General features: G+C 44.7%; 1 protein-coding gene across 2 annotated transcripts in view; it reads left to right on the forward strand.

The window, feature by feature from the left end:
* The window catches only part of VPS50 (VPS50 subunit of EARP/GARPII complex), a 2,190,829-nt gene that overhangs the window by 1,404,538 nt on the left and 763,349 nt on the right, over positions 1 to 22,942 (forward strand). For both annotated transcript variants that reach the window (XM_069648466.1, XM_069648467.1), the window contains one exon: positions 10,993 to 11,091. In XM_069648466.1, coding sequence (XP_069504567.1) covers positions 10,993 to 11,091 — 99 coding nt within the window. The remainder of the gene's footprint in view (positions 1 to 10,992; positions 11,092 to 22,942) is intronic.

Raw genomic sequence — 22,942 nt, forward strand, 5'->3', positions numbered from 1 at the left:
CACCATGGGCACATCTGTGTAAATGCGGGGAAAAATCCAATATTGGTAACCCGACTAAAAAGTGAAATATGTTGCCATTTTTGAACCCAAGCTCCTAGGAAGAGCAGATTTGGGACAGAGACTACCTCATGTGATAGGTAATATGTACATGCAATGACAAACCACTATGTATTTGAGAAATGTGCATTTTGAATCAAATATAGATTTGTGGGCAAACTGACCAGGGGAGGATCCTCTGACCCATAAAACCTACAGCATCACTCTGACTCACAGTTCCTTCCCCAATCATGGGAGAGGGGAGAATTGGGCCAATGACAAGTTGAAAGAGGGGCTGGCTAGTGATGCTGCACACACACCCACTTTCAAAACACATAAAAGCAGACAGTCAGGACAGATAGAGACATTCAATTCCATTTGCTGCGGAGCATGCTGATCGACGACTTCACATCCAGAGATCCAGACTTCAAATCCATCAATCTCCAGAACCTGTAGCAGTACCTAGAAAGCAGAGCAGTATCCAGAATCCAGAGAGGCTAGACCAGCAGCGCAGAGCTGACCCAGACCGCTGTTAGCAGAACCAGAGAGCTGACCCAGATCACTGTGAAGAGACCCAGACCAGACCGGAGTCCAGTCCAAAACCTGACCAGATCCGTGGCGAGGCCTAATTCAAAAATATATTGTGAGTACCTAGCAGAACTGTGCAGAACCAATCTCTTAGTTAAAATAATATAATTCAATCTATTTTAATCTAACCAGAACTGCCTCCTAACTGTCACCTGTAATTTGCAAAGCTGTCACTTGTCATTTTCTATCTGCAAGCTGTAACCTGTCGCTTTGAACTTTTAAAATTTCAAATTCGAAAAACTACCTTTATTTAATCATCTGTATCTCTGGAACCGTTTGGGCTAGGAATCTCACCTTTTCAACAAGCCTAGAACCGACTTCCTACTCCTCATACTCTTGCCGTAATCACGATTCTCGCACTCGCGAATTTTACCGCGATTTGCGATTTGGTTAAAAATCCAGCCACGTGTGAAAACAGCAGCTTCCTTGCTTTCCTTGCTAAAAAATCGTTTGCCTCTTAAGAACCATCCCTGAATCATTGCTAGAGTGAGCCTGGACTAATATTAACTAGATACCACTCACCCTGAACCTCTAGAGGGAATTAAAAGCATTTTAGCATATTTTTCACTTCATTGCCAGCACATATAAAAGCATTTTGGGCCTGTGTTTCAAACTTCTGTAGTCTAAGCTTGCTGGGCTGAACTGAATTACATTTGATTGCATTTCTGAGAACTGTGTGCTTTCCTTCCATTTCCTTGCATTGCATAAAGGGGGGAGTGGATTGCCAGAGAAAAGTGATTACATTGTTTTGTTGAAATCATATTGAGTATTTCTGTACTGCAATTTCATTCCACCTTGCATCCATTTGAAACCATAAAAGTATTGTTGCTATCTTATCCATCCTATAACCACTCATCATTGATTATAAAGAAGTGTGCTAGTGCCGGACTATCCATTATTGATTACTGCTCAGATTAAGTGTGATATTCAATTAATAATTTATTATAAAGTGTGATATATATATATATATCTATTGTTTAAATTATCAAATAAACCTTTTAAACTTGCAAAACAGAACTACTTCTTGGCTCAGTGGGGTCAGGGGGATTCCAAGAGAGGGGTGTTATATAGGGGTAGTCATCTAGAACTGGACGTAAAGATATATCAATAAGGGTTTCCATTCAGTATCCCAGACTAGGCATTGACTTAGCTGTAGTGTTGAATTGAATCCTCTTACACTACCTAGATAGGCCCGCCACCAGCCCATCACACTGCTGCTGCTCCATGTCACATGTTTGGTGCTGCAGCAACTGCTGGAACAGGCTACTAGTAAATACGCAACTAAGACATGCTCCTCCTGTAACTGCGCCTCGATGCCCCCGGGCTGTGTGAGTGCTTTAAATATGCAAATAAATAAAAAAAGCATTCTGTTTCAGTCACTGTTGCACTGTATTTGCTCTACCCCTTCTGCCCCATCTGACAGTCTGTTAAAGTAAACCAAGTATTGTTAATCGGTTACCTCCAGGAAGAGCACCCTTCCCTCAGCCCGTTCTTCAGTCACCTCATCCAGGTGTTTTGTGTAATCAATTTACTCTCAAGCCCTTATCAGTCATCACATCTCATAAATGCATCCCCCTTCACCCTTCCTTCAAGCATGGGCATGGTGTTGTATAACTTGGAAAAAGCCATTCCTGCAAGACATTGTAGTGAAATCAACGGCCTGTGCTACTTCTGCTTTAGGGCCTCTTTCCACCTTAACACATATTAAAAAACTAAATATGTTTTGTCACCCAATATTCAGGAGCCAGAAGAGAATGCATATTCGGATATCTCCTTCCCACTGACATGTTCTTGACATACTTCAATAAACTGCAGGGTGTAACAGACACCCACCTCTCTATCTGAGGATTCCTATCTGAGGATTGCATGTGCTCTCATTCGGAGCACATGCTCGGAGCGTATTGTACCCAGGTTAAGGGGCCACATCTGGTGTATAAACCACACATCAGGATAGAAAACATGCGCTGGAATTATGTAAAAAAATGACAGCAAAAGACAGTTGAGAATTATACACGAATACTCAACTAGTGCTTTTATTTATGACGACAGATTAGTGGGCATGTGCACCATGTTTATCCCTGTCTAGTATCCATGTGTGTATCTTTAAGCCTGAAATGACATTTCAGAAGTTCGTGTTTGCATGGGCTTTTCTCGCGAAGTACAGCTGGTTCGGTATCGGCCCTATACGTGCACCGTTCCGGGTCCCTTCGCTGAAGCTCGTTTGTGAACTAATGAGGCTGATAAAATTTAAAAAAAGAACGGAAACACCCAGGCACAAATTCACAGTTCATGTTTCGCTTAGATGAATGCTATCCAGGGTCAGATTGGGGCATAAAATTGTCTCAAGTCGGGCTCAGCACCAATGAAAAAGTGGGCAAAGTTGCAAACGACAATTAATTCCTTTTGTGACAGACACTAGTGGGACCACGTTGCCCCCCGTGCCCCGCCCGGTCCTGGGATTTGCCCTGCCTTGCCTCAATCACTTAGGCTACCTTCCGTGGGGCCACCACCATGCTGAGCCTGATGATAACAAAAATAGGTGCACGGCGCAGCGGCCCCGCGGAAGTTAAGATTTTAAAAGAAAAAACGTATATTTGGGCAGCTGGAGCCCATCACTTTCGAAGTGATGGACCACAGCCGCCACTCAAAATAAGTTATTTCTTTTAAAACCTACCTTCTGTGGGGCGGGACCCCGACCACCGGCCACACGGGAGGTCAGGCTTTCAAAGAAAAAAGTAAAAAACATACTTTTGGGCACAATCCAAGAGCCCAGCCGCCCGTGGCAGAGTCATCTGACTCAGTCTGCGACAGCCGGCAGCCCCAGGCCACAGAAATTGGCCTTGGCCTGGCACTGACTGCAGTCAGCAGCACACTGCACACAGGTCACACAGACAGAAGCCCTGGCGCGGACGAGCCCCTGGTGGGGTCTTGACTCCTGGGCAGTCAGGACACCACCAGGGGACCGTGCCGCCACCCGGTCCCCGACCTGGGCCTTCCTTGCCTGATCACTTGACTGTGACAGGCTCAGGCTGCACCGCACGCAACAAGTGACTTACCTCCTTTGCCGGCTGGGACTTGGTCTCCTTTCGGGCCTCAGTGTGGGGGGGGGGTCGAGTGCGCACACTGGCACCCGCACAAATGAAAAAGCAGGCAGAGGGGGCCCCAGGAAGCAACTAGGCCACACCATGCAGTGCAGCAGGCAGGCTCTCCCTCTCACAAGTCAGGACCGACGACGCCATGCCTTGACACCTTCACTTCACAGTGACTTGTGAAATGAAGGTGGCGCCTCGCTGCCTCCTGTGGCAACAACAACACGTCACCATGTAATTTCACTGGCTCAGAAGAACAGCCAATGAAAACTGCACATTCTGTGTTACTATACAGAATGTATCAAATACTGCATAGTAACAACAGAATGGTAGTTTTCATTGGCTGTTGTTTGTAACAGTTTGTTGCTCAAATGCTATTGCTGGCCCCTCCCAGGCATAGCCAACCATGGCCTGCAACCTGCAAGCACGAGAGAGATCAAGATCAGAATGACAAATCCCAATGATTTATAATCGAAGCAAAGCGAAGTGGAAGAACAAACAAAGCAATTGCACGTGCGCTGGCCCCGCATGAGTTCCGGTGCCCAAAAAAGAGTGCCGGTGTTGGGCACCGGCAACCACCCCCACAAATTAAGCACTGGTTGTGCCCTCTTCAATGCTCGCTCAGTTCCTGCCCATGCCCTTGACATTAATGACCTCATTGTCAAAGACAACCTTGACCTCTTAATAATTACTGAGACATGGCTTAATGAAAGTTCCTGCCCGGCACTAGCTCTCGTTATCCCACCGGGGTATTCCATTTTCAGAAAAGATCGCACCTCTCAGAGAGGTGGTGGTGTGGCACTCATTGCTAGGGAAACCCTTGCTATCAGAGAAGCGGAAGGGCAATTTGATCACCTCTGTGACTATCTCCCACTGAAAATCAATGTCTCCCATAATTATAGATATACACATTGTCTACAGACCACCGGGTCCCATCACAGACTTCCAGGACACCCTCATCCTCTCATTATCTGCAACATAAAAAAAGACATCTCAAGTCATTCTCTTGGGAGACCTTAACCTGGGCTTTAATGTCCCTAAGGACCCGCACGCCAACTCCCTCAAAAAAGCCCTATCTACCCTGGGCTTTTCACATTCTACCTCAGGACCTGCTCACACCAAAGGGCGCACACTTGACTGGATTAGCCATCATAACTGCTCTATCCAACTGACCGCCAACTCCCCCATCCCTTGGTCCGACCATCACTACATTCAATTCAACCTTAACACCAAGAAAGGGCCCCTCAAGCCTATCGTCCCCTGTTCGGCAGCCCTTGCAAGGGGCTCACGCCAATTGACTGTTGAAAACATAGCACCGTTCCTCCTTACTCCATCTTTGCAGGCCCCATTACCCAATAACCCAGAGATCTTGGCTAACATCTTCAAAGAGGTCATCACTCAAGCAGTGTATGCAATTGCACCACGTACACTTAAAAAAGCCAAACACTCCAACTCCTGGTTTTCTAAAGAGCTACTTGTTCAACGTTCTCAGAAGTGGTATGCTCTCTCAGCATGGAAAACCAACCCTTCTGAATCTACCAGAAATGCGTTCAAGGCCATCTCCATATCCTATAAAGCCAACATTACCAGAGCCAAAGCCGCATCCTACAATTCTAGGATCAATGACTCTAAATCAAGTTCCAAAGACATCTTTGCCATCTTTAAGGAGTTAGAGAATAGCGCCTCTCCCCCCCCCTTCCTCAAGGACGAAAGATGTTGCAACAGCATTCAAACGGCCATGCTAGACAAATTTGACCTGCTTCAAAACAAAATTTGTGGACATCAAAATGCCCTCAACCGCCACATCTCCAACCTACACAGCAGAACACCCCCGTCCACCAAAACTGAGTCCTCCACTCCCTTTGACTTTAAGGACATGACTGAGATGGAAGTCATCCCCCTCCTCAAATCTATTAAACCGTCTACTGCAAGGGGGACGCTTGTCCTGCCCAACTCATCAAAGACTTGGCCCACATCCTAGCACCCTTCGTAACCGCCTTTATCAATTCATCCTTCCAGACTGGCCACGTTCCAACTGGACTCAAGGAAGCATGGGTCTGCCTGCTTCTAAAAAAACCTTCCCTAGACCCATCGGTCCCAGGGAACTATCGGCCCATTACCACCGTCCCCTTCCTACTTAAAATCCTTGACAAAGCAGCCTACATGCAAGTCCAAAAATTCTTGGAAGACAACCAGCTTCTCGGCCTGCGGCAATCTGGATTCCGCCCACGACATGGCACAGAAACTGCTCTCCTGGACCTTAAGAATCAAATGGACGATCTAAGAGACACAGGCAAACCTGCGCTCCTTTTGCTCCTTGACCTATCCGCTGTCTTTGACCTAGTTGATCACAACACGCTGTGCCACCATCTGTTAACTGCGGCCAACTTCTCCCGCAAAGCCTGCAATTGGATTACCTCCTTTCTCCAAGAAAGGGCCATGAGAGTCTTCTCCGACTCAGCCTCTGCCACCCCTAGCCATATTAAATGTGGGGTGCCGCAGGGCTCCTGCATTGCGCCCACACTCTACAACCTCTTCACAAGACCTTTGTTCAGCATTCTTGACTCCCTGCTCATCTCGTACACCAATTATGCGGATGACGCGCAGGTGCCCATTCCACTCACTGGAGAATACGAGGCTGACGCCAAAACACTCACTACCATTTACTCCACTATCCAATCGTGGATGGCAGACAACTGGCTCTGCCTCAATAGTGAAAAAACAGAACTTCTGCTCATAGGATCACCCACTACACTCAGTAACCTTGGTGAACAGTACCTATCCTTCACTATTGATAACATCCCCATCAAGGTCTCCAATAATGTAAAGACACTCGGAGTCTACCTGGACTCCAACCTTACCATGGACAGGCAGGTTAACGCCATCGCGTCCTCATCTGCCTATTACTCCAAAGTCATTAACGCAGCTAGACCCTACCTCTCACGCCAGAACTGCCTCACAATTGCCAGGGCAATAATTGGTTCAAGGCTTGATTACTGCAATGCCCTACTCCTAGGGACATCTTGCAAAAATGTAACCAAACTCCAGCTTGTCCAAAATAACGTCCTTAGGGCAGCCACAGGAACCTCCAGGAAAGATCACATATCCGAAGTTAGAAGACAGGCCCACTGACTCCCTGTCAAAGAGAGGATTGTGTTCAAAACTCTGGCCATCATGCATAAGTGCCTCCATGAGTTCGCTCCTCCATACCTTGCTCAGCGAATCACAAAGCACACCGCCACCAGACCACTCAGGAAGTGCTATTCCAACATGATCGTCGCGCCCAAAACCCAAAAAGTCCGCACTGGAGGATCTAGCTTCCCCACCCTGGCAGCCACCCACTGGAATGCACTTCCCTTTCACCTAAGAATGATAGACTCTCATCAAGCCTTCCGGAAAGACATCAAAACCAAACTTTTTATCTAGAGACTTATTCTCTTCATGCAGGCTGTTTACCTAACCACTGTGTATATGCTTCTCCCTGTAACCTTGTTTTTTTCTGTATCACACACTGTCTATGCCTTCTGTAACTAATAGACATCTGTAACCTTAATCAAAAGTTTGTACATATTCCTGTAACAGCGCCTCAATGCCCACGGGCTGCAAGTGTGCTTATCAAATGCAAATAAATAAATAAATAAGTTGGAACCAGCAGATAGTGCCGGCTCAGCTATTTTTTAGCAATTTACTTTTATTAATTTTATTTAATTTCCTTTCAGCACACTGCTGCTGGCAGGCAGGTGACTGGACACCTCATACTTTTTAGTTTCATATTGGTTCAGTTTAATTTTACTTTCCTTTCCTTTTATGCAGCGTACTGACACGGCTGGAAGGTGCCTGGCTTCCGTTGCAGAAACGCTTTGCGGTCTGTATTCGCTGCTCATTCCCCCGAGTGAGAGGGACAGAGCTAGTGCGAAATGTGCCTGCATAATAGCAGAGGTTTCCAGAAGTACAGCGGACGCGAGCCCGCCTGTTCTCGTCCGTGCGCAGACCGGGTCTTGGGAGTTTGTCTCCCACTCTCTCTAGTCGTGCCTCCTCTTCTGCCCATTTATCACTTGAGGATCTGCTGCTCCTTCTAATACCATTTTCGACGGAATTTCAAAATGGCAAGCTAAACTAATGTTGACGAGTCCAACACTAGGAACTCTTTTTTAAATAGTTTTTTAAATTAAATGCAGGATCATTAGTTGCTCATGAATGTTTTGACTTGATAGATGACTATCACCTTGATATCTTTTCGACACAGAAACATGAGTATGTGAGCATTCTGACCCCTTTGAAATTCTAGCCTTACCCCCCAATTATAGCATTCTCTGTTGGGTTCGAGTGTCGACATATTTGGATGGAGGTACTGCAGTGATTCTTAAATCTACATTTAATATTTCCCCTATACAAATTGATCATAGCCTTAAAATTGAATCCTTACTAGTGTGTTTCCTAGTATCAGCTTCCATGTCCCTGGTTGGGCTGTTAGTTTATCCCCGTTTATGACCGCTCTTTTTTAGTTGATTTCCCCAAGTTTGCTTCTGAACTCCAACTAAAGCATTCTAACCTGCTGATTGTTGTGAATTTTAATCTTCCGATTACTAAAGCCAGTGAGCATTTGATATCTCAACTGTCTGCCACCATGTTAGATTTAGGCCTACCGCAACAAGTTGTTTACCTAACACACCATCCTGATAATACTTTAGATCTTGTGTTTGCTGCAAATTAGGTCATTAGCATCTTCTATGTGCTCCCACTAATCATTTTGCTGTTCCTTTCTCTATCCAAGCTATGCTCTGCCCTGAAACTCGGCCAACACAGGTTCTTTGGAAACGTGGCTGGCGCTCTACTTCTCGCCAAGACCTATGCAATCAAATTGAGCTAAATTGTGGCAGGGCAGCTCACTGCACGTTAACCACCTTAGTGCAGGCTTTTGGCAATGCGGCTGATTCCATTGCCCCTTTGAAGCACAGTGTAGCTAAGGTTTGCCCCTCTGAACCTTTGTATACTGAGGATTTAAAAGTGCTATAGCTTCTCCGTAGGCAGGTGGAAAGAAGATGGAGATGACCTTATAAGCTAGCCTATAAAACCTTGTTTCGTCAAGCCTCCATCAAATACCAGGAAGCAATTTTCTTGGCGAAACAATCCTTTTTTAGTGACACAGTTGCAGATGCCATTAACCAAACTTAAGCTCTCTTTGAGTTGGTAAAGTCATTATCCTTGCCTGCAAAAATGTCCTCGAATATTATATCTTCGCAAGCTCTCTGTGACTCCCTGTCTTCATTCTTTGGGGAAAAGATTCTTTGCATTCGCAATAACCTCAACAGTGTATGCTTTCCTGCTGATTTACCAACGGTGTCTTATGCTGACACTGGGTCCTTAGTGGGTTGGTCATCATTCCCTACATTTTCCTTGCATGATGTGCTATCTGCTATAAATAGGCTTAAGTCTGCTTCTCCTCTTGACACCATTCCTCTTTCTATTCTGAAAGATATCTCTACTGACATTGGTCCCTGGAATACACTAGAAATTAATGATTCTCTTGCTTCCGGTTTCATCCCCAATGATCTAAAACACCCTCTTGTAATTCCTTTACATTAAAAGCCCTCCCTGGATCCTGCAGTTCTTTCCAATGTTCATCCTATCTCTCGCCTCACGCTCTCTATGAAGGTGCTTGAATCTCTTATCTCTCCACTTTCTAGACCATTTCCAGTCTGTTTTTCACCTTGGCAGGGGTACTGAATCAGTGCTGGTGGCGGTAGTGGATGATCTGGCACGGTTAGTGGCCCAAGGTGGGGTCGGAGCACTGATTATTTTAGATCGATCAGCTGCTTTTTACACCGTTGACCACCGCACCCTGGTTGCCTGCCTTTCCTCTGTTGGCCTATCTGGCATAGTGCTTAAGAGGTTACTTCCTTTCTCTCAGGTCCATCCCAGTCCGTCTCCCTGACTCCTTTCAAATCCAAACCAGCCCCACTGTCTTGCGGAGTCCCTCAAGGCTCCGCATTATCACCTATTCTTTTCAACATCCATATTCAGCCTCTTCTTGGCCTCATCCAGTCCCACGGTTTCCTACGCTACTCCTATTCTGATGGCACACAGATCCTCCTTCGGCTTGATCTGCCCTCTTCTGATACTGTTGTTCGGCTTAGGGGATGTTTGGAGGCTGTGGGTGAATGGATGTCCAGGAACAGGCTGAAATTAAACGCTGATGAAACGAGGTACTGATTGTGGGTACAGCTGATCCCCTATTGTATTGGACTTCTGATTTCTGGCCTTCTAGCTTGGGCTCCTTTCCTTCTGTTACTATGGTGAAGGATGTAGGTGTAAACATTTCTAACACTCTTTCAATGTCTTTTCAGGTATCATATATTTTCAGGCCATTTAAGTTGAGGGTTCTTTGCAAGGTTCTCCCCTATATTCCATCACATATTTATGCTCCTGTAGTTTACTCTTTGGTCTTTCTCCCCCCACCCCCTCCCCTGCACTTGCGCAATCGCAATCTCAATCTCACTGGGCCTGGTAAGATCGTTGTCTTTGTCTTCCCTTTGGCCCCCCTCCCTTGCCTCGTGCCTTGAAACACTTGTGTACAGGTGCATTATAAATGACATATCATATCATATTGACTACTGCAATGCGCTCTATTTAGCACAACCTGCCTATTTAATACTTTGACTCCAGCTACTACAGAACATGGCTGCTAGAGCAGTTATCCACCCGCCATATGGTGTGCACATGTCCCCTATTCTTTGCCAACTGCACTGGCTTCCTGTTGATAAGTGGGTGTTCAAGTCTCTGCGCATTGTCCATAAAGCTTTCTATAAGCAGGGGGCAGAATATCTTCAGGTGAAATGTCCACCCTATATTCCATTTAGAGCGCTTTGCTCTCAAACCTCACTTACTATCCAAATTCTCCAGACTAAACATTCCCGTATTGGTCGATGCGCTTTCTGTGGCTGCCTCAAGAGCATGGAATGCCCTACCATTGGTCCTGCGTGAAATGGAACATCATTTGTCCTTTCATGGTGCTTTAAAAATGCATCTCTTCTAAACTTCTTGCTATTGGCCTGTTCTTCTGGTCTACCTTTTTGGTTCAGCGCCAAGATGTCATCGGGTGAATGCCACGCTTTATACATTTTCATACCATTGCATAGCAAAATAAAATTGAAGATGCAGTGTTTGGTAAAAAATGATGGTGTTATGGTCTTCAAATGTATGAGGTTATTCAGTTTATACAATGGCAAGCTTTTAAAATGAAGAACATGAGTGTAATTTCTGTCAAATATTTTAACAGGTTAATGCAAGTTGGAGAGGAATTTTGTGGCAGCAAATCTGAAGTTTTACAAGAATCCATCCGAAAGCAGAGTGTTAACTATTTCAAGAACTATCACAGGTACGTCTTTTGAGTGTCTTTTGAGGTCACTGTTCATTAGTGGGCATGTTGTACATTGGACTGGGAATGTTAGGCCAGCGCTAGCGTTGTAGATTTCTTGGAAGGGGCATGTTTATCCTCGTGGTCAGTGTTTCCCTGCTCATCATCCCGAATTATGTCCTACATGCCAGATGTATCTGAGTGGAGGGTTTCTGAACGCCTGGCTCTGCATACATGTTGAAATATCGACATTAACGCATGGGACTGCACAATGAATTACTGTTATGACACGCCTCTTATCATTTCGTTCCACCTTTTGGCACTGTTGTCCTCTCCCATAGACAAAGTGCTAGTTGCTATATGGAACTTCTGAGAGTATTCTCAAGTTAGTGCAGACATTGCTCTTCCAATGTCCCCTCTAATTATTTTTCTCTATGTGCGGAACCGGTTGACTTTTATGCGCACATTATTTTCCATGTGCGCAACTGACTAATGATGTAAGCCACTTTGTGAGTTACCGTCGCAGAAGAGAGTTTGGAAAGGAATTTCCTCTTCCCAGCTGCTGCAATTCTTTACAAATCTTTTAACACTTTTTCCAAACACATAGGCTAAAATAAAATGTCATTTGTGATTATACAGAAAACTCATCAACCAGTCCAAGACTTTGCTATCTGCCACAGTACCTTGCAAATGTACTTCTGCGCAAAGAAAAATGTCGGCCTCATTACGAGCTTGACGGTAAGTGGTAAAGTTGGCAGTAACTCCATTAATGCCAACTTTACCACTATGCCAAATTTCTGCTGCAGTAATTCCGTCAAAAAAGCCACATTCAGTCCAATGGACTCAATATGAATGGGGAATTACACAGCCACCACCAGTTGTAATCCAGTAGAAATTCCTGTGGACCAAGTGGCGGTAACAGTAATTCGTTTGGGCAGTATTCTGGTGGATTTACGCCGGGATACCGCCCCAAGTCGTAATGAGGCCCTGTATGTTTTATGGCACTGTAAAATGTCTCATTTGTATTACAAAACACATATCTCTTGTCATAACTGATGTGGCTGTCAAGAAACTCGGACAGAATACATTTGCTGATGAATTAATGGCAATTAAAAGCAGTGTGTCAAAAACATGCTGAAAGGAGTTCAAGTGCCACTTTAATGAAGTAATGTAAGGGGCAGGAGAACATGCTTCTAATAATTTGTGTAAGGATGATAATTGCATCAGAATAACTGCACCTTAGAATATGATGATCCAAAATTCCTGTGCCTCTGCTTACTATCTGCCTTACGTTCTCCTGTGGGTACCGATAACACCCGCCTTAGAGCTAAGAGACATATGTACCATGCATTTTTACTCCCTAAAAAAGGAAAATGTGCCTAACAAAAACGAGAAATAATGAACATATCATTGGTTTAACCTACAAAGCTCCACTGATATTTTTCTGAATTAGGGACCAACAGAGCCGTGGCATAGGAAGGAAGGAACTCGAATAATCTGAATGCCCGATCTCAAAAGGAATTTTATGGGGAACGAACATCTTTTAATAAGCAGAAAGAATCCCTATTGGCAGAGCTAATTACTTTTTTACTCCCTGAAAAATCATTTGACTCCAAGTAGGGAGCAACATCTGATTAGAGCCCTGCTTGTACCCCTGACATACGAAGTGAAATGACAGGGCACATAATAAAGTGTATAGTTTTGCCCACACTTCTGCACCACAGCCTAGATAAAATTAAACAAGAGCCTTTCTGAGGTTTATTATGGAGCCCTGTTGAAGAAAATCAAACATATATGCCTTTTAAGTTAATAGCATCAATCCATCAGAGATACAACTGATGGAGTGCCTTCTTCTGTAACTATGGATCTCTCTTCTGTAAGTAATTCCTTGTGATCAGTTAAATAAGATGCAGGGAGATGCTAGAGACTGCACACACAGAACACATGGTTATATTGAAAAGCCCTATGCAGTTGAGCATAGAAAGAAAATTAAGGTGCTGTTGTCTAGATGGGTACTAGAATGTCGCAACACATTTCCTTCAGTCTACCGACGAAACGCCTGACTTGGTCTTTGAAATGTGCTGCTTTGTTCATCATCCGCAAGGAGTGATGCTTCCACCCATACCCTTCCCCGGCCCCTGTGCTTGCCTCCAATACTAATTGATAGAGCACTGTAATAAAGTGAGGGATTGTAGCAGTAAATACTCACTGGGATATTTGCAGACCCACAATACTTTGCAAGCAAGGCATATTTAAATGCCTCAACATATGATGTACATTTTAAGAATGTCATGACTCTGCATGTACATAATTCTTTTGCAGTGCATACAAGACCGTTTGCAACATATATCATTGTGTGGGATTACACAAGTGCTCAGGGAAACTGTTTTTGTACAGAAGCAAGTTACCATATAATGTGTGAAGGTCTATGCCCAAAGGAACTCTGAACACTTGCAAACCATGCAGGTTGTGTGAAAGGCATTCTCCTGTCTGAATATACAGTGTCGTGATATTATGGACGAGTAATCCCAGGCATAGTCCATACCCATTATCCCTTGTAGGCTAAATAAATGATATTGCAATGTTGCTCTCCACTTATAGGGTAATGTTAGCAATGCTAAAGTAGGAGAAGCTGAGCATCACATTTGTCTTTTCAAAATCTTTAGATGGCAAATTAATATTTGAGTTTTATAATGCGTTAACTTAAAAGGGGGCTGCTTCAAAGCACTTGCGTGACATATGTACAAAGAAGAGGAAGTATGGGATTTGGTTACACATCAAAGTAGCCTGCTTAGTTACAGTCAGTATCCAATATTTGAGCTGGTAGTTCGATTATATAGTGTGGAGATGGCAAATTAATATTTGAGTTTTATAATGCGTTAACTTAAAAGGGGGCTGCTTCAAAGCACTTGCGTGACATATGTACAAAGAAGAGGAAGTATGGGATTTGGTTACACATCAAAGTAGCCTGCTTAGTTACAGTCAGTATCCAATATTTGAGCTGGTAGTTCGATTATATAGTGTGGGTGACGCTTTTGATAATGTACAATGAGTAACAGAAATGTTGGCATGTGAACGTCATTCATGTTACAACAAACATAAAACAAGTGGATGTAGGTACTCGTGTGCTAACCTTTCGCAGAGCCAAGAGGTGAAGAGTCAAGGTTGTCCGGTAGTATCTTAATGTACTCTGGGGCAGATGTTAGTCATAAGGTAAAAGTGTCATAGTCAGGTTTAGGAGTCATGGGTGGGGAGGGGACATTTTTGGTTAATGCATGCAGGCATATCTTGGTTAGATTGTTTTGTTCATGGAGCCAGTTTTCCATAATAGTTTTTAACCTCTTGTGATGTATTTTGCTGTTCGGGATTTTAGGTGCATAGTAGTGTAATGCAAATTAGCAGAATATCAAGACTAGTTGCTTATTTGAAGAGAAAGACAATGGCAGGTAATTGCTGTGGCTTGTGCCTTATTTAATATTTTTGAATAGGTGAGAATTGTCTGTGTGCGCTGCTAAAAGTCTTCTGAGCGGCACCCAGGAGGAAGCTGGGCAAGCACACATAGGCACAGTTTAAAAGGGAACCTTGCTCTTGACGGTCATTCACTGCTTTTTAGTGAGGCTGGCAGAAGTACAGCAAGAACATTAATTCCTGTGTTTTGCCCCCCTCCCACCTTGCACCTGCATTTTTTTGGGGAGTTTGTGATTATTGTGATTAGAGAGTGAGGTGGCAGCCAGGGTTGGACTGAGACAAGAAATAGGCCCGGACACCCAAAAAAAGGCCACCGCTCGCCTCAAAAAAGTGGCCCACCCCTTGCCTCACGACCCTTGACCTCTGATGACATCATCAGAAGTGATGTCATTTGACCCCACCCCAAAGTGACATCCCGGGAAGCGATGAAACACAACCTTTCACCCCTTCACAAAACAGGAAGTGGCATCAAATAGCATTGTTCCTAAGTACACTATGCAAAATATAGTTATGATTTCACTAATCTGATATACAAGTCATACAAGAATGGATCACCATATGTATCATTAATATCTGTGTGTATAGATCCATATTGCACGTTGCAGGTGTTTGTCTTGTTTTTGCAACAAAAAAAATTCAACATTTATTTTTCCAAAACCGGCCATGAGTGGCCAGAAATCGGCCCCCACTGCCCTGGGCCGAAAGGCCGACTGGCCCATCCGACCCTGGTGGCAGCATGGTTATTCAGAGGGAATTCACATTCAAGTGAAACAGTCTGCCTGAGATGGGATCGGGCAGAGTTGGATGACTAGATAGGAGAGTGGCAGTAAATGATCAAGCAGGGAAGAAGGACCTAATTTGGGGATACACTGATGGGGACATAAAGTAGTCCAGAGTTGACCTTAGGACCAGGCAGTGGAATTGCAGTTTACTGACAGCAGCAGGTCCACAGAGAGCGGACAAACGACAGAGTGGCATAGGTCAACAATAGCATTTTTTTCATGGTTGAGAATTAAAATAGAGAGCTTAATGTTTGGGGGGGGGAGGATTTGGTAAAAAGGTACATGATGGAGAAACCTTCTAGGGCAGTCCCGAACTACTCAGTGTGGCAAATTATTAACTTGCAATGATGAGACAATGAGTAGAGTCCAAAAGGTTTTTCTTTGTTGACAGGCAGTTCAGAAGTCTAATCTTTATCTTTTGGTTACCAACACTTCTCGTGAAATCACTTCAAGTCTGAGGGTGCTGTGAGAAACCCGAGAGTATTCTCACTCCTACTCCCCTTGGATCCTCTATGCAGGAGGCCAGGGAAAGGCCATTGCATTTGGATCCTGGGCCTCGGGGTGAAAAAGCAAGGGAGGATCAACTCTGTGAGGGTCCTTGAGAATTGGGAGTGGGATGCCTAGGCGAGAAATTGTATATTTCCCTAGTGAAAGTCAACCTAACCCTCCTCCAACCTTTATGGGCTGTTAGAAGCCAGTTCCCCTCTTTATTCCACACACAAAACCTAATCTTCCTCTCTGTGCATCACCTTCACCTTGCTTGAAAATTGTTCCCTTTTGGCTTTGGTGGTTAGAATGTTCTGTTTCACTTTGTTTAAACCAATGTTTTTTTCGCCTTTGTTAAGTATTGTCCTCTCTTGGCTTGGAAAATGGTGGTTCGAATGTTTGCTAAGTCTTCACCCCTCTTGGCTTGGTGGTTATAGTGGTTCTCTTCACTCTCCCTCTTAAAGCGTTAATACTGCTCAATTCGCCTTCATTCGTTAACTGAGTATTCAAAATCTTTCTTATCAGTTTGGCATTTAAAATCATTATGCTGTATCAGCGGTCCTTTTAGGAGCGCCCCGGGATCACCTAGGCAAGGGCAAATCACCTGTCTGTTTACATGTCTCCTCCGGACCCGCTGTGTGTATTCCTGCCTTTGGCAGGGAAGCCCTTTTTCTTGACAGTTCCGGTCAGGTTTCCTTCTTTCGCACCTTCCGCAGATGGAGCTGCATTTGCTCCAAGCACACTCCGGTGAACACCAAAGACCGCAGCAGTACGCAGAGTGGGGAAAGCGTCTCTATCCCTCCGGGCAATCCGTTTCTTTACCGCTTCCCACTGCGCGCTATCTGCACTTTATAGGGTGTGCAGTAATAAAATTGCGGCAAAAATATCGCCTTTACAAAAATAATCGTGGCTAGGTGTGCCCCATTATACCATTTAAAGGGAGCTTCTTCTCTTTCTCTTCTTGATGGCCTGCACCTGAAGGGGCTTTAATCATTTGAAAGTCTCGGTCAGGGGTGGGTTATCAGATCAACTATACAGCATATTGCAGTTCGCCACCTCTGAGCCCCTCTTCCTCGTCCCAGTACTTATGGCATTATGGGACTTGAATTCCCTAATGTTCTTAGTTTGTTTAATTCCAGGATTTTCAACTTTACAATAGACCATAAGTAGGGTATGATCACTAGTGAATATATTTAGGGTATTCTCCCATTCTGCCTGACCTGAACCTCCCCCCATGTGATCCTCCCACATGATACCACCCCCATGTCAGAATCAGGTAGCGGTTACCTTTCCCTGGCCACGCGAGAAGGGGTCTGGCCTGGGGTTTCTGGGATGATCACCTCTGATTCATCACAATGATCTCTACGGAATGTGAGAATGTGTCTACTGAGGAGATGAAGAAGAGTCTCAACTCTCTTTTTGACAATGGCAAAGAGGCCACACACACAAGACTTTGCACCCCGGGCCTGGACACTGCCTACTGTGTATGATCTCTGGGGAAGGTGAGAATCTGCCTACTGAGGAGGTGAAGGTGAGTTTCAACTCTGTTGTTGGCAATGGCAAAGAGGCCACACATACGATTTTGAACCCTGACGTGGACCCTGCCTAATATGTGGCATGAGCAATGGACAAATCCCAAGGTCCTCATCCAGGAATACCAACATAAAAAACAGACCCTGTTCTATGCTGGTATTCCTGGATGAGGACCTTGGGATTTGCTTCCGACATCCAATCCAACCTTCTGGTTATGTGGTTTGACAGGAACAACCTGTTTCAGACAAAGTCTGATGGAATTGCTGCAAAGGTTACAAGTCTCCAAAGCCACAGTTAAATCCTTGGGCCTGGCCATGCTGCAGCCTCATCACAGAAGCATTTATTTGGCCCTTCCTAACTTTTGCCCACCCACGGAGGGGTCCAGCGCCATACAACAAGCAACCACAAAACCACCTCTGCCCTCCCTCCCTCCAGGGTAGAGACAGAGATGCCCAGGGAGGTGTTTTGTCTGGAGATGGGATTGGTTTTACAGAGCTGTTTGTTTTGCCATCCATGGCATATTTTGATCTGTTTTAACTTGAAATCTGCTCTCCCCCCTCTTTTTAAGGCTTTAAAACAGCAAGTATTGTGTTGTTATTGGATTGGTATTTTTTCCTTCTCATTTTAAACGTTTGCAAACATGTAACCAGTTTAGCAAGCAGCCATCTTCCACACCCTTCTCCAACAATCCCTTTGTGAAATCCAGTCTTTCTATAGGCCCAGGGTGTCACCTGACTCCCCTCCCCAGTCTCGGGAAGCAGTGCCAAAATAGACAGAGTTTTGTCTTTCTTCTCTGGAGGGGAAATTGGTTCTACAAGGAGTCGCCAGTTTTCCCAACCCTGGGGTATTTTTATCTGTTTTTACCTGAATTACGTCCCCCGCCCCCTCTTTTTTAAGGCTTTGAAACAGAAAGGGCACTCAGAGGCCTATGGGCATGTAGCGATTGAGCAACAACTAAAATGAATAAGTTAATAAAAATAAGTATTGTGTTAGCTGGATTGGAATTTTTCCTTTCTCATTTGTAAGCTTTTCAGGAAAACTGAGTTAGCTTTGCAAGCAGCCATCTTCCACACCCTTCTCCCTTTGTCTATGGCTCCTATTGGGTCCCATTTGTACAATTGACCTAGGGTAGCCTTGCTCGGGTAGCCGGAGTAGGGCAAAGGCGCCTCCTGTTTGCCTGTTCACATGGTGGCCAAGCCATGCTCTGCAGTACTCTCTACTCTAACTCATTGGACCACACAGCATTGAGGTAAAGGACAGCGCTGTGAATAATTTGACGCTGTGAATAATTTTCCACTGTGATATTTTTCCACATTGATAGTTTGCCACTGTAACATGCCTTGACTGATATTTTGTCACTGCAATATTTTATCTGTGATCATTTACACCTAAGATATTTGACGAACTTGATAATTTGCTGTCTGGATATTTAACCACTGTAATATTTCCCACGTTAATAATTTGCTGCTGTGAAATGTGCTACTTTGACATTTCTCTGTAATATTTCACTGCTTTGATAATTTACCACTGTAACAGTTTGCACTGTAATAGTTTGCCACTGTGATTGTCAAATACCTGGTATCATTGCTGGCGGGATCGCACGGTCTACCTTCCGGTCCTGGTCTTTGTTGATTTGTCCAAGCGGTGCTATGATGTGAGAGTAGTGTGAGAAAAATCTCCCAACTCACCACTCGTGAAAAAGCGAGAGGAGGAGCTTGGAAAACAACTTCCCATACCATGAAATGGCTTCCCCGGAATTAACGTGGTGAGGGGGCAGAGCCGGAGCGCTGGCTGGTGAAGCCGCAGGATCAGTGGTGTAGCAGCATGTAGTAAGTAGCAGCACAATGTCCAGGTAGATGTAATACCTGCAGATGGTTCCCCAAAGGCAAGGTGAAGAATGCAGGCAAGGCAGGCCAGACAGATAATAGCAAGCAGAGGCAGGCAAGGCAGGCCGGAGCAAGGCAGGAAGCATGCACCAGGGGGAAGCCAGAGGAACCAAGCAGGCTGGAGGCCAAGGAAAGGCAATGGGAAGCAGAGCTGGCAGAGCCAAAAGGCATACAGAGAACAGGAAAGCAAGCGTGCAAGGCACAACAAACTACGGAGCAAGTTCAGTTGCATCCGTAGGCTGTGAAACCAGCGTTTAAATACTCTACGATACTAGCAGCTTTGCCATGGTGCTTCCTGATGCTACCTTCACTGCGCATGCGCTAGTGACCAGCATCGGGTCCTCGCGCATGCCCGCGCCCTGCATCAGGACGCTGAGGGAATGCCGGGCTCTGTTCCGGACAAGGAGACTCAGAGCCCGGCCAACAGCATATCTCTCCGTCCTTCCGTGGCCAAAGCGCCACCGTGAAATGCAGCGCCAGATGAGAGACCGCGGGCCACAGCAGTGAGAGGCTCGAGGCCTGACAGTGGTATTGTGCCTCTGCTGTATTTTGCCACTGGGATCATTTGCCACTGGGATATTTTGCTTTTGTGATACGTTGCCAATGGGATACTTTTCCACTTTGATGATTTCCACTATGATATTTTGCAAATAAGATATTTGCCACTTTTACAATTTGCCATTTGGATACTTGGCCACTTTGAATGTTGTCACTGCAATATTGCATAACTTAATGTGTTAATGTACTGTACCACTGAAATACTTTCAACTTTGATACTAATGCAAATAAATAAATTATATTTATTTATTTGCATTAAAAGTGAATCAACAAGTTTACTTTCCTATAGTCTTATTATGGTAGGTCAGGGGTAGAGAGGAAAAGAAAAAAAGGAAGAAAAAAAAATACTGTCTCAGAAATACAATTTAAGAAACTTTCACAGTTCCAATCTCAGGAAGGGCCTCTGTCGAAGACTTGGCCTCAGCTGTAACGTATTTGATTTTTGGCCTGCCATCAAAGACGACCACCAACCATTGGAGTCGGAAATCGCAAAATCAAAAAAAAATAGAGGTCTATAGTGTTTTGAACGAGTCTATCTTAAAGCCGGGCACAATATCATCATGTGAAACAGTAATTCCACTTTAACATTGGCATTGCAGTTTAAGAAATACTTTGGCAATTCCAATCTCAGGGAGGACCTCTGTCAAGAACTTAACCACGGCAATTATGTATTTGATTTTTTGTCCTGTCATCAAACACGACCACCAAACTCTGCAGTCGGAAATAGAAAAATCAGAAAAGAGAGGGCTAAAGTGTTTTGAACGAGTCTCTCTTAAAGCAGGGCACAGTGTCATCATGTGAAACAGTGATTCCACCTTAGAATTATCATTACAGTGCTGACAGTGATTTTCCACAGATTGACTCCGAATTGTTCAGATCTCATTGGTTGGATGGAAGTTCAAATGAGCTCTCAAAAATTGGTCCCTGACCTTATTGTCGGGCAACTGCTTCAGGTATTCACACACTGTGTTGAGCTTTCGGCCTTCTGAGGGTAGTTGAGCAACCGATTGGTAATTTCTGGCCACCTTCAATGTTAGAATCCAGTCGCGATCTTGAAGTTTTCTTTTTACTCGTCCTAGGTTGGACGCCAGTTGCTCAAGAGAGCTGCCAATCTCTTTTAGAAGGAACATCATGGCTGAGCGCCATCCGTTCAGAGTTGAGTTGGAATCAGACATTTCTTTATGAACCGTCTTCAGGATCACCAGACGTAGAGGGTTGTAACATTTCCCGAACAAGGCTAGTCTGTTCCAGCCCACTGTACACTTCAGGGAATTCAGACCTAGTTCTCTCTGGATGATAGCAATCAGGGTGGACAGAGGGACACCCAGTACCCTCTTCCAAAATCCGCCCTGAAGGCGATTCCAAAGAGGTTCCGGGAGGTTGAACATAGCTTCCAGCCCATATGTCACAAAAGGGACCACATTAGCTGTGTAATACTACACTACTGGCAAGATAGAGAAGCAGAGGAACTTTCTGTTCAGTGCATGGGCTTGACTGGTTAAGGTTTTCATCTTTCCAGAAAGGTAAGTTGACACGGGTGCTTCAACACTTGAGTTGCTCAACCAGACACCCAGATATTTGAAAGATTGCACCTGTTCAATTTTTTATCCACCTATCTACCAGGAGTGGTGGCTTTTCCCCTTAGAGCTGGTACCAACGGTCAAGATTTTGGTTTTCCCCTTGTTAATTTCGAGGTCGTTCTTTTGGACGTAACAGTGTAGGGGGTTGAGTTGCCTTTGTAGGCCGACCGGTGTCTCGTCGATTAACACAACGGGCATGTCCTGCAGGAAGAAGTTGAAATGTGCGGGGGCCATAGGATACCCCTGCTTGACTGCTCTGAAGGTTTTTATTTCATTTGAGAGGTTCCTTGCTTTATTCAGTCTGACTCTTAAAGAAGTGTCAGAATGCATAGCCATGATAGGATAGAATATTGGTTTTGGGCAGTTTTTCCTTGCCAGTTTCAACCACAGTTTGCATCTGTCGATTTGGTCAAATGCTTAGATCAAGTCCACAAAGACAATGTATATCTTGGTTTTGTGATTACCCAAGTTCCCCTTCAGCAGTTGGAGTAAAAGGATGTTTGTCGAGGTGCCCAGACCCTTAACAAAACTGGTTTGGAATTGGTCGAAACATCTTGTTTCCCAATACCACGTCTTAAAGTAGTCTGAGATGATTGAACTATAAAGTTTAGTGATGACATCGAGGAGAGCGATAGGGCGATAGTACTTTGGGTTTCCCCAATCACCTTTTTTATGGATTGGTACCACTATCGCTCTCCTCCATGAAGTTGGTAGTGGGTGAGAGATGGCTATTTGGTTAAACAAGATGAATATGAAGGTGACCCAAACGTCAGGAAACTTTTTGAGCATACAATTCGACAGCCTATCGGGGCATGGTGCTCTTTAACCTTTCAGCTTTTTAATTTCCTACAATATCACTCAAGTTGTTTGAGGTGACCCATGACTCAGGGCAATCACTGAGGTTGGTGGAATTGTTGTCTTTTCGGACCAGCATATACAGGTTTCTAAAGTGGGTAATCCAAGTTTCCTCACTTATTGGATTTGATTGATCTGCTCTAAGGACTGTCGATTCCATCTTTATTAGTGATCCGAATATCTTCGGGTCTTTGCTAGCCAAAGCTTTTTACATAGCTTCCCCGTCGTGCTGGTATCTTTGATGTTTCGATGCAGAGAGCCAATTTTTATAGCTGAACTTAGCGGACCGGGCTATAAAATGGTCCTCAGGTGAGCCTGACTTCTTTGCCGCTCGTGCCAGCTTTCTCACCTCTTTTCTCCGGACTACCAGTTCGATGTCAAAAGTGTATTTATGGTTGGGGAAAAGGGCAATAACAGAATTGTTCCAACAAGGTTGAGTAATCAACCGTGGAGCCTGCTCTTCGCTGGTCGATCGTCAAGGATCTTATCCTTGTGGTGGAAACTTTCAGATGCAACTCCCCATTACAGGTGTCAAGTAAGGTTTACATTTGGTCCCGGGCCTGGGAACCGGTTGCCGTACATTCTAGCAGCAGGAGGTGATGATCACTGTGTGATGTCTTGAAGACTTGAAATTTCTTAACCAAAGGTTAGAAGTTGTTGAAGACGTAAATGTAGTCTATAACTGAGGTGCGACCCATGTTTTCCCATGTCAGCTGAGGAGGTA

The sequence above is a fragment of the Ambystoma mexicanum genome, chromosome 2q (assembly GCF_040938575.1).
Source record: "Ambystoma mexicanum isolate Mex_15411 chromosome 2q, UKY_AmexF1_1, whole genome shotgun sequence".
In the NCBI taxonomy this organism is placed as follows: Eukaryota; Metazoa; Chordata; class Amphibia; order Caudata; family Ambystomatidae; genus Ambystoma; species Ambystoma mexicanum.